This window comes from Vipera berus, assembly GCF_964194415.1.
Source record: "Vipera berus genome assembly, chromosome: 6".
NCBI classification, from domain to species: domain Eukaryota; kingdom Metazoa; phylum Chordata; class Lepidosauria; order Squamata; family Viperidae; genus Vipera; species Vipera berus.
Genome location: NC_138208.1, coordinates 37532769 through 37545029, shown reverse-complemented (window position 1 = coordinate 37545029; position 12261 = coordinate 37532769). Strand labels below are relative to the sequence as shown.

General features: G+C 40.5%; 1 protein-coding gene across 3 annotated transcripts in view; it reads left to right on the top strand.

Annotated features, from left to right (window-relative positions):
• Window positions 1-12261, top strand: part of SLC38A1 (solute carrier family 38 member 1) — a 540785-nt gene that overhangs the window by 96626 nt on the left and 431898 nt on the right. For all 3 annotated transcript variants that reach the window (XR_014026881.1, XM_081330947.1, XM_081330948.1), the window contains 4 exons: window positions 1580-1653; window positions 4764-4856; window positions 5646-5727; window positions 6521-6603. Coding sequence is in view for 2 of the 3 variants with exons in the window: in XM_081330947.1 (XP_081187073.1) it covers window positions 1580-1653; window positions 4764-4856; window positions 5646-5727; window positions 6521-6603 (332 nt within the window). In the remaining variant the exon portion in view is untranslated. The remainder of the gene's footprint in view (window positions 1-1579; window positions 1654-4763; window positions 4857-5645; window positions 5728-6520; window positions 6604-12261) is intronic.

Below are 12261 nucleotides of genomic sequence, written 5' to 3'. Positions count from 1 at the left end.
ATTCAATAAACGGTAAGTTTTTCAGAGTTGAATTGATCCTGGATTTTTATTTGGATATTCAAGTTGGATGTTGACAGATTGATTTTCTGACTATTTCAGTGTAAAGAATTTAAGCCAAATATCTAGAATTAGCAAAACAAAATACTTGATAAGTACTAATAGCTAAATTTTAAGTCACTACACTCAGAAGAGTGTGAGTTCCAGTGTCCTCAAAAAGCTTGGTCCAAAATCCCTTAGGGCCAAATGAAAAATTTCATTGAGCGATTATTTTTAATCATCATCATCATCATCATCATCATCAAGTTGGAAGGGACCTTGGGGGGTCATCTAGTCCAACCCCCTGCTCAGGCAGGAAACCCTATACCATTTCAGACAAATGGCTGTCTAGGCTCTTCTTAAAAACTTCCAGTGTTGGAGCATTCACCACTTCTGGAGGCACATTGTTCCACTGGTTAATTGTTCTAACTGTCAGGAAGTTTCTCCTTAGTTCTAGGTTGCTTCTCTCCTTGACTAGTTTTCATCCATTGCTTCTTGTCCTGCCTTTGGGTGCTTTGGAGAATAACTTGACTCCCTCTTCTTTGTGGCAGCCCCTGAGATATTGGAACATTGCTATCATGTCACCCCTCGCCATTCTCTTCATTAAACTACAAATACCCAATTCCAGGAACTGTTCCTTATATGTTTTAACCTCCAGTTCCCTAATCATCTTTGTTGCTCTTCTCTGTACTCTTTCTAGAGTCTCAACATCATTTTACATCGTGGTGACCAAAACTGGATGCAGTATTCCAAGTGTGGCCTTACCAAAGCATTGTAAAGTGGTATTAATACTTCATGTGATCTTGATTCTATCCCTCTGTTAATGCAGCCTAGCACTGTGTTGGCTTTTTTGGCAGCTGCAGCACACTGCTGGCATATATTTAAGTGATTGTCCACTAGGACTCTGAGATCCCTCTCACAGTTACTACTATTGAGCAAGGTACCACCTATACTATACCTGTGCATTTGGTTTTTCCTGCCTAAATGTAGAACCTTACTTTTTTCATCATTGAATTTCATTTTGTTAGATAGCACCCAGTGTTCAAATCTGTCCAGATCCTCCTGTATCTTAAGCCTTTCTTCTGGAGTATTGGCTATTCCTGCCAGCTTGGTGTTGTCTGCAAATTTGATGAGTTCCCCATCTATCCCCTCGTCCAAATCATTGATGAAGATGTTGAAGAACACTGGGCCCAGAACAGAGCCCTGTGGCACCCCACTACATACTTCCTTCCATGTAGATGCAGTTCCATTGAGGACCACATGCTGAGTATGGCCGGTCAGCCAGCTATGAATCCATCTGGTGGTGATGCTGTCTAACCCACATTTTTCTATCTTATCAAGTAGTAGGTTGTGATCTACTTGTCATTTGTCACTGTGTTATTGAGAAGGCAGCCAACCTGTCATCCTCCAAGTAATTGGAGGATCCTAAGGGATTCTCTTATGGTTTCAATTAAAGTCATATTCGTATTATTATTTTACATCCACACTTACACAAGTTTTATATTATAGTGTTAAAAAGTGTTTTTCTTGTTTTTTCTTATAGGTTGCTTTTGATTTCAGTGACACTGCTCTCCATTTATTCAATAAATCTCTTGTTAGCATGTGCAAAGGAAACAGGTAATTCCTAAAACTTTATATTATTTTACTACCAAGGAATAACAAAGAGATAATGAATATAGTAAATAAAATCCTAAATCTTCCATCCTACTTTGCTTTTCTTTATTATTTCTAAAAGAAATTAATATGCTTTGTTAAACCAAGAAAAAAATAAAGCCACTCTCTATTAAACTAAAAAAGTATATTCTGCCATAGTTCAAATATGATCTTAATAAGATAATGAGATTTAACCCAGTATATGAAAATGTATTTTTTAAAAGTGAAGGGAAAATAAATTTAAAAAATTTGATCAAATTGTTGAAATTACTGTTGACACAAAGATCAAGTTATGCAGGGGTATATCGTGAAAACAGAGTGAGAAATGAAACAGTAACCCTGAGAACATTGGAAACATGAATTAATCTAATCCATTTTGTTAAAATAACAAGAGAGAAGGAGAGGGAGGGGACGTTCTATAGCAGAGGTGGGAAACTATGACCTCTTTATAACATGCTGACTCAGGAATTCTGGGAGCTGATGTCCACAAGTTATAAAAGGGCCATAGTTTCCCACTCCTGTTTTATAGGAAACAGGACAATATATGATTTACAATGAGGCATACAAGTCAGTGAGAAGTAAATTCAGTGCAATTTCTCTTCCCTTGTGCGTACTGAACACTATTACATAGCATCATGATAAAGATATGTGCAAAATGGCTTGATTTGTAAGTAAGGAAAGGAAACATCTTGCTGCAAGTCAGTCCTTTACAGACTTCAGTCCTGTTTAGTGGGACAATGGAGCCAGCATGATGCTAGCATTCAACTCTATGTTGAATACAATATAAAGGTACAATTCCCAAATTTTCTACTTAATACACCTCTGAATAATATGAGCTCCTGCTTATCAGCAAAAAGAGTTCAGTATAATAATTAAAAGGATTGCATGCCAGCACCATAAACATTCTAAAGACCTGACCGCTGCCTGAATTATCTATTTGTCATCTTTTCGATGACATCCCATTTTTTTCAAAAAGTCAAAAATATGGTGGACTTAAAATACTCTAGATTTAACTCACCTTTTTTTATTTGATAGAGTTTATATTTTCAGTTGATAATTTTACAAAACATATAAAACATATACAATACAATCACATAATTGGTTATGCTGATAGAAAAACAAAAAGATATTTTAGTTGGAGATGCTTCATCTGGTCAGGATATAATACCATTTCAAGATCTCGCTGTTTATAGGTACTGAAGGTACTGTAATGGAAAAGAATGAGGATGGGTGTCTTAGCTGTTCTCCATTTCTATCATCATCATTCTCTATGAATGAAAGTCTATAATAGGAACATTTCTAATTCTTGTTGTCAATAGCATCAAGGATTATGACAAAAGGAATGATTATGATTATATCTGTTCTTGTCATTTGTAGTTGATTAGGATGTTGGGATAGTTGCTGAAGTATAGCTGTAACTCCAAGAAATTTGCAATAGGGTGAAGGCCATTTAACTGACACTTCCATACCAATAGTTGGGAATAGCAGTTTAAAATTAGTTTCAGAGTTGCTTGCCTCTTATAAGTGAGAGCTAAGTTTATTTATTTTTGACTCAGCTCCAATTGGTTATAAACCACAGAATCAATGTGGCTCTACAGACCTTAAGAATTGTCTTTTCATTAGCAGAAATGTTTGTCTCACCCTGCCTCTCCTCCCAATGTTCAGACCAGTAATCTCTTATCTGTGTGTCTCTCTCATATCCAAGGTAATGTCTATGGAGATTCTCAGTCATCCAGGTGGTATGTTATCCCTGCTCCTCTGTTGAGAGAGTGCTGTTCAATCTTAAGGTAGATGGCTTCTTTGATCCCCTCTTTCAGTTTGAAAGAAAAAAAAGAAAAGATTGAAAAATGGGTCAAAGAGGCCATCTAAATTAAGACTGAACAGCCCTCTCTCACCAATTTCCTATTTTCAACACAGTCCTTTCAGCAGTTCCACATCCATTTGCACTATTCAAGTGACCTTGAGGACACAGATAAACCTCCAGTAGAACTCAATGACTCTCAGAAAGAGTGCTAACAACAAGATGACTGCAAGGAATATAAATCCTTCCATCCTCCACAATTCAGTCAGAACTGAAGAAGCTTCTTGAATGACAAGCGAAACATCTTCAAGGAAAAACAAAGTCCAGTTGTCTTTGGAAAAAGCACTTTTGGTTCAATAATGTATTCTTTTCCCCTCCATCAATCCAGGAACTGTAAAAGTATGCAATTATTGTCTTCATCCAACCTTCTGGATTATTGAATATTAATAAGATTATAGTCATTGAATAACCCAATAAGCTGTGATAATAAAATGGTAACACTTTGCAAATAGGCACTTTCCCACAATCATGGTCATAGCTTTGGGGGAAAGTGCCTACTTGCAAAGTGTTACCATTTCATCATCACAACATATTGGGATATTCAAATACAGCCCAGCAATGCCAATGTGGTTTATATTTTTCAACATTTTAATTTTCTTCATATAGTTTCCCATCACTACAGCCTCACAATATTTTTTGTAAACTACCACCAGAGGCACACAGATTAATTGAATGAAAATTGTGGTTTATATTCTTGCAATTTATTTTATTTAATTTTGAGTAAGGGTAAAAGAAATTTTGTTATTTCATAACCAGAGAGTTGGACAAAGAGAGCAATTTAACAACATTATTTTCACTCTCCTACTGTTCAGCTGGAAGGAAAGAGGCCAGCACTATTGGTTCACAAGTGTTCTCTACATTTTAAGGTTATCAGAAGTGAAGACAATAGCTTCAGACTTTTTTTTGCAAAGAACTGAAGAGAACAATGCTTTACATGTCATTTGTCAGTTAAAAAGATAAGAAAATAGAATATGATATACCCAGTGCTTTTTTTGTAAAAGAAAAAGGTGCCGGAACTCACACATGTCATACAACCCGCCTTGCCTACCCTACAAGGTTCCATCCAAAAAAGGTGCCGGAACTCCGTTCTGAGCGTTCTATGAGAAAAAAGCCCTGGATATACCCAGGTATGCAACAAATGTACATTATATTATTAAAGATATTGTTCCTTGTTGTGATTAATTGCCATCTCTCTTCATGTTGGTTTAACTAGGCTGTATGGTTTATGAAAAACTTGGAGAACAGGTTTTTGGCACTCCAGGAAAGATTATTGTTTTTGGATCTACATCTCTTCAGAACACTGGAGGTAAATGAAGTCTAATGAAGCATGAAAAATAAATAATTCATTCAGGAGGTCTGCTTAAACATTTCCTACTGGGAAGCTGCATTGGCTGCTTCGAATTGTTTGGAGAACTGCAGAAGGAGCCAATGAGCGATAGCTATTCACATATATAGCCATTTACCATCATCCACATGTATACCATTTCTTTTCTCACACATACACATAAAAACGCATATGGGATCAGGGCAGAAGTGAATATGACCAAAACGTACTATTCCCAACAATCAGTGGGAAAGTGCACAGGGAGAAAAGGATGTTTTTTTATTTTAATTAAAGCAAACTACATTTGGAGCAGAAACATTTGCACGTACACTAAGCCATAGGTTGCTTTAGCTATTGATTAAAATCACAATTTTAAAACAACTGGTGAAACTACAATATTAAATTGTAGTTTGAAATGGCTTTAATATTATATCTTTTACTGCAGGTAATTAACTGGATGTACTATGGGGATTATACTAAAACAAAATATTTGTTTTCATTTGATTTTTCCTTTCTACCCTTTTATTTTATTTTATTTTATTTTATTTTATTTTATTTATTTATTTTATTTTTTTTATTTTTTTATTATTTTTGCAAGTTCTACACATGTAAGAAAAAAAGCACATATCCCATTTGGCTTACAACCTGTGTTATAATTACCTGAATTTTGCCAAATATTCTCTTTTGACTTGCTTTGTAAATTATATAGTGTACATCACTGTATGCTTAAGGCACAATTTCTTGCTTTCTTTTTACCATGCTTTCCTCCAGCTATGTTGAGCTACCTCTTTATAGTTAAAAATGAGCTGCCAGCTGCCATAAAGTTCCTTATGGGAGAAGATGATACATTTGTGTAAGTTGAATTTATGTTTTTTTTCTCTCACTTGATTATTTTTGTGATAGGATGAAGGATTTATAGAAAGTGGTCAATGTCAGGAGGAAATATATGGTGCTACTTTCCTATTTTCTAATGGAATTATTTCAAAAATGGGAAAAAGTAAAAAAGTGATCATTTCCGTCTTTCCCAATATGGAATCTCTGGAATTGTTTGAAACTATAACCTCCCAGAATTCCCAGCATATTTGTGAGTCCTGAAAAATATAGTTCCAAGATATCCAGAAGGCCAATTCAGAAGAAAGTGTGGGGGAAAATGCCCACTGTAAACAAAAACCAAAGAGTTTGGAGTTAAATGCAATGAAGTATCTTATTGGCATGGACAATTATGGTAATCATTGGATTCTTGGCCAGAACATTTGGAGATAATTGAGCCACTTTATGAGCATCATATCCAGAGAAATTACAAGTTTCGTTGCAGGTAATTATTTGGAAGGATCTGGCTGAAGCAAGCAGTGGGAGGGTCTAGAGATCAGAGTGGGTTGGGATACTTTCTGTCTCTGACACTTTTAATCTTCTCTTTCAGGACCCCTTTTCTCCCTATCTCAAATAGTAGCGTGAAGTAGAAAAACTAGATAGCTCTTATTACAGATATGAATTGAAATCCTACACATGGGGGTTGGGGTGAGGATTAAAATTATGCCAAATTTTGCTGATTTCCATCCCTGATTTTAAATTTAGCTACTTTAAATAAATGAGAGTATCCAGAATACATGTTATCTTATTCTTCTGTTTTCAAAAACGTTTTACAGAGCCTGGTATGTGGATGGGCGAGTTCTGGTCGTAGCTGTGACCTTTTTAATAATTCTTCCTCTATGCCTTCTGAAAAATTTGGGTAAGAATAATTTACTTTTTTTAGACTAAAAGATGTTGAAACTTAATTTTCAGCATATCTTTCCATTCCTTCTTCCTAGGAATTGAGAACTGAAAATATAGTTGGGTACTGGTTTAATATATTTGGTTGTTTAATACACTAAATAATGTCTTTGTTTCATTTTTCTATTTCTGAGATTGGTTATGTCAAAAAAAAATTCCTGGACTCCCTGAGAACAGTAAATAGCATAGGTTGCTTCAAATAAACAAACAGTGCTATTAAGATATATTAATACAGTATTTTTAAAAAACTGTATAATCCTTAGTTTAGCAAACATCTTAGAATGTTTGTAAAGTTAAGATATTTTTGGATTCCTAACCCAGAACACTGTTGTTTCAAATCTTATTTTTACCAGGTCTCTGCTTCTTGCTTATTACAAGCCCCCTGAATTTACCTCTTCAGAGATTAATCATCTACAGTGTACTGTATAACAAGATGTCCAGACAAGATTTTTTCGTAAAAGTTCACCCAGAGAATCTAAAAGTGCCCTTTACTTTTTGATTGTTTATAACATGGGAGTGCATTGGGTAATGAGGGATAGAATTGTAAAAAGAACTAAAACTAGAACAAAAAGTAATTAAATTAGATACAGTTTATATAATTATTACCCAATGATATACAGTAATAATTGCCTCTTCTTGTCACACTACATAAACATTGCAATTCATCAGCAAAGGCTTGCAAGACACTGAAGTCCTTGCATTATAATCTAATGTTTTCCTTTTCTTCTAAAAATTCTCGGCCTTTATTGCTCTTTAGAATACAAGGTAATATTTTTGCAGTCAAGAACTTTTACAGTCCCATATGAAGCATGGTTCTTAATTCTGGTAGGGTTTTTTTTTACAAAACTTAAAAATTATGCTTGAAAATCACAGGTTCTTTTCAAGACATAGGCAAGGATGATATTACTAGAGGATTAGCTTATTGCCAGTGAAGTTTCTAAACCATTTGAGTTATTGCAAGAGAAAATTGGATTACTGGAAATTATGAAATGGCAGTTTCATTTCTTGATTTCACAATTTGGTCAAGATGTACTACTCTTGTTATAAATTACTGAATTTCTCACATGGGAAATTGTTTTCAATTATTCTAGATTTAGATCTCTCTCCAGGGTGTTGACGGCTCAGCTACTATTTGAAGTAGCCCTTGCCTTCGTCTTTCCACTGTGTGTATAGGGCAGCTGGAGACATAACTCCCAATTTCTTTTTTGAGTGAGGGTCACCAAAACTGTTTCTCAAGGAAATGCAAAGTCTTCACAAATCCAAAGTGTCACACCAACTTTGAGTCATGACATATTTGCATGCTTTTTAGTCTCTGGCTGACAAGTACATACAACTTTCAACCTACCCAGGCCAGTCCATCCTGCATAAAGCACAAATTTTTCTGGCTGCCAGACCTCTTGTCTTTTTCCAGGGCTTTCTTAAAAGCCACTGTGTTAGCATTGTCCATGGACAGTTTTCCCTTATGCTGTGCTTTTTTGGTTACCTGGGCCTTGGAACTATTGTATTGTGGCATTCTAGAAAAAGCATCTGCCAGGACGTTCCCCCCACCTCTGGTAAATAGTGTAGGGTGAATTCGAAATGTAGGAAGTACTGGGCTTGCCGTGCCATAGTCCATTTCAGAGGTTGGCTGGGTTTTGGCTTGTCCCCCTTTTTTCAGCAAGTTGGTGATGGGCTATCTGAGTGAAAGAGGGGATGAACTGCTGGTAAAAGTTGGCAAAACCTAGGAAGCTTTCTGGTGCATGAGGGTGCCCACTCTAATACTGCCCACAACTTTTCTGAGTCCATTTCAACCCTATCATGGGGAATACAAATCCCCAGGTAATCGATTTTGTCTTTGTGAAACTCACACTTAGACAGTTTAGCATACAGCTCGGCTACATGGAGTTTTTCCAAAACAGCCCTGACCAGTTTCACATTCACTTTCATTTCTGTGTAAATTAAGATGTTGTCAAGATACACTAGAACCCCTTTGTATAGATGTTCATGGAACACTTCGTTTATCAGCTGCATGAACATTGTGGAGGCCCCTTGTAAGCCAAAGGGGAGTATTTTATTTATTTATGTATTTATTTATTAGTTGAATTTATATACCGCCCTATTCCCGAAGGACTCAGGGCAGTTCACAGGGCAAGTTAAAAACAATACAAAAGAGAGAATAAAACAAAATTAAATTAATACAAGCCCACAATTAAGATAACATTAAAATTTAAATTTAATTTAATTTAATAATTTAATTTAATAATTTAATTTAATAATTTAATTTAATTTAATTTAATTTAATTTAATTTAATTTAATTAATTATTTAATTTAATTTATATAATTTAAAATCCCTCAGTCCAGGCCAAACAACCAGGTTTTTAAGTCCCGGCAAAATGAGCGAAGGTCGGGGGGTCGACAGTTCGTTCCAAAGGGCGGGTGCACTCACAGAGAACGCCCTCCCCCTGGGGATCACCCGCCGGCAGTCTCTAACCAGCGGAACCCTAAGGAGGCCCTCCCTGTGGGCGCGCACAGGATGATGGGAAGCTGATGCTGGCAGCAGGTGCTCCCTAAGATAATCTGGACCCATGCCATTTAGGGCTTTATAGGTCATCACCAGCACCTTGAATCTCACCCGGAGGGCAACTGGAAGCCAATGCAGCTCACGGAGAAGAGGTGTTACATGAGAGTATTGGGAAACTCCCATTACTACTCGCGCAGCTGCATTCTGCATCAGCTGAAGCCTTCGAGTGGTCCTCAAGGGCAGCCCCATGTAGAGAGCATTGCAGTAGTCTAACCAGGAGATCACGAGTGCATGAGTGACTGTACGCAGGGCATCCCGGTCCAGATAGGGCCGCAACTGGCGCACCAGGCGAACCTGGGCAAAAGCCCCCCTGGTCACGGCTCCTATATGATCTTCCAAACTGAGCTGTGAATCCAGGAGGACGCCCAGGTTATGAGCCCTATCGACAGGGGGTAACACCTCACCCCCCATCATTAAAGATGGAGAAGAATGGTTCACTCGAGATGCCAGTACGCACAGCCACTCAGTCTTGGCAGGATTGAGTCGGAGCCTGTTTCTCCCCATCCAAACCCGAACCGCCTCCAGGCAACGGGACATCACATCAAAGGCATCACTGAGTTGGTTCGGGGTGAAAAGAAAAAGTTGGGTATCATCAGCGTACTGATGATACCCACCCCGAAACCACGAATGATCTCACCCAGCGGCCTCATATAGATGTTGAACAGGAAGGGAGAGAGGACCGACCCCTGAGGAACTCCACAAACAAGAGGCCTCGGGGCGGACCTCTGCCCTCCCGTCAACACCGACTGCGAACGGCCCGGGAGGTAGGAGGAGAACCATTGTAAAACAGTTCCCCCCACTCCCAACCCCCTGAGACGTCGCAGCAGGATACCATGGTCGATGGTATCAAAAGCCGCTGAGAGATCTAATAGGACTAGGACAGGGGAGCAACCCCTGTCCCGAGCCCGCCAGAGATCATTCATCAGCGTGACCAATGCCGTCTCCGTGCTGTACCCGGGCCTGAAACCCGATTGGTACGGGTCAAGATAATCAGTTTCCTCCAGGAACAGAGGAAGCTGATGCGCCACCACACTCTCAACAACCTTCGCCAAAAAGCAAAGGTTGGAGACCGGACGATAGTTATTCAAAATAGCTGGGTCCAGGGCAGGCTTCTTGAGAAGGGGTCTCACCACCGCCTCCTTCAAGGCGGCAGGGAAGACACCCTCACTCAAAGAAGCAGATATCACTGCCTGGAACCAGCCTTGTGTCTCCTCCCGAGCTGAATAAAGCAGCCAGGAGGGGCACGGGTCCAATAAACAGGTGGTGGAGCTCAGCCTCCCCATAATCCTGTCCACCTCCTCAGGAGTCACAGGATCAAACTCAGTCCAGATAATACTACTCTCAAGACCGCTCGATTCCTCCCCATCAGACTCTGCCCAGTCAGAGTCCAAACCGGTCCGAATCTGAGCAATTTTGTCCGCCAGATGCTGGCTGAACTCCTCGGCCCGCCCCTGTAAGGGCTCCTCCCTCACCTCCTGATTAAGGAGGGAATGAGTTACCCTAAACAGGGCGGCCGGGCGATTATCTGCAGACACGATGAGGGCCGTGAAGTAATTAGACTTCACCGTCCTCATCACCGCGAGATAAAACCTAGTAAAAAATCTTATTCGCAATCGGTCAGATTCAGACCGGCTGGATCTCCAACAGCTCTCCAGACTCCGTCTCCGACGCTTCAACTCCCGTAGCTCCACAGAAAACCATGGAGCCCATCGTGATCTGCGCCGGGTCAGGGGTCGCAAGGGTACAACACGGTCAAGTGCCTCGGTGGTGGCCCTCTCCCAAGCCTCCACCAAGGCATCGGCCGGGCTGTGAGTGAGGGAGATAGGTATAGACCCAAGCGCCGTCTGGAACCATTCTGGATCCATTAGGCGCCTGGGGTGGAACCACCTGGTTGGCTCCGCAGCCCAGCAGCGAGGGGTAGCGTATCGGAAGACCAGCCGTAGGAGGTGATGATCGGACCATGACAGGGGGACAATATTTGGTGAGCCCCCTCCCAGATCTTCAAACCACTGCCCAGATAGGAAAACCAGGTTGAGAGTGTGACCTCCTCCATGGGTCGGACCCTGAATTATCTGGGTCAGGTCCATGGCCGTCATGGAGGTCATGAACTCCCAAGCTAACACTGATGACCCACCCAGGGATGGAAGGTTGAAATCACCCAGAACCATTCAACCACCAGCCCTGAAAGGGTGTCGAGAGGCCCGGGCAGGGCCGTTGCAACACAGCTGGGTGCCAGGTATGTCAGCAACAAGCCCAACTGAACCCCAGAGCCACAACTCAGGAGGAGTGACTCACTCCCACCAATTTGTACGACAGTGGTCTCCCGTGGGTATAAGGTCTCCCGTATAACCCCCGCCACACCCCCGCCCCTACCCTGAGCCCACGGCCGGTGCAGCACACAGAAACCTGGAGGGCAGAGCTCAGTCAAAGGGACACCTCCCTCTGAGCCTAACCATGAGCTCCCATTTTAAACTGGAAGCAGCCCACTGGGCATTTAAAAGCAGTCTTCCATTCATCCCCTTCTCTGATTCTAACATAGCAGTAAGCCTCTTGCAAGTCTAGTTTGGAAAAAATCCTCCCCTTTGCCAGGTGGACCAACATGTCCTTCATGAGGGGAAGGGGGTGCACATTGCATTCAGCCCCCTATAGTCATTGCAAAGACAAAGAGAGCCATCTTTCTTTTCTCAGAATAGGACAGGGGCAGCCACCCGAGGTCAGGCTGACTGGATAAACCCTCAGACTAGATTTTTGTCAATGAAAGCGTGTAGCTCATCTAGTTCCCTACGGGTCATTGAGTAGAGCTTTGGTTTTGGTAACCTAGCCCCTGGGACTATTTCGATGCCACAGTCGGTGGGACATCCCACCCCCGCTCACTGAATACATCTAAGTCTTGGTATTCATAACAGGTCTTTCCCTTTTACTGCCACCACAATCTCTTTGCAGAGGGCCCATTGTGTGTAGGTTTTCTTCTCAGTGAGAAGGTCAACAGCCACTTCCTCCAATCTTCAGCCAGGCCAGTCCCAGAATAAGTGGCATTTCCATCCCAGGGGCTACTT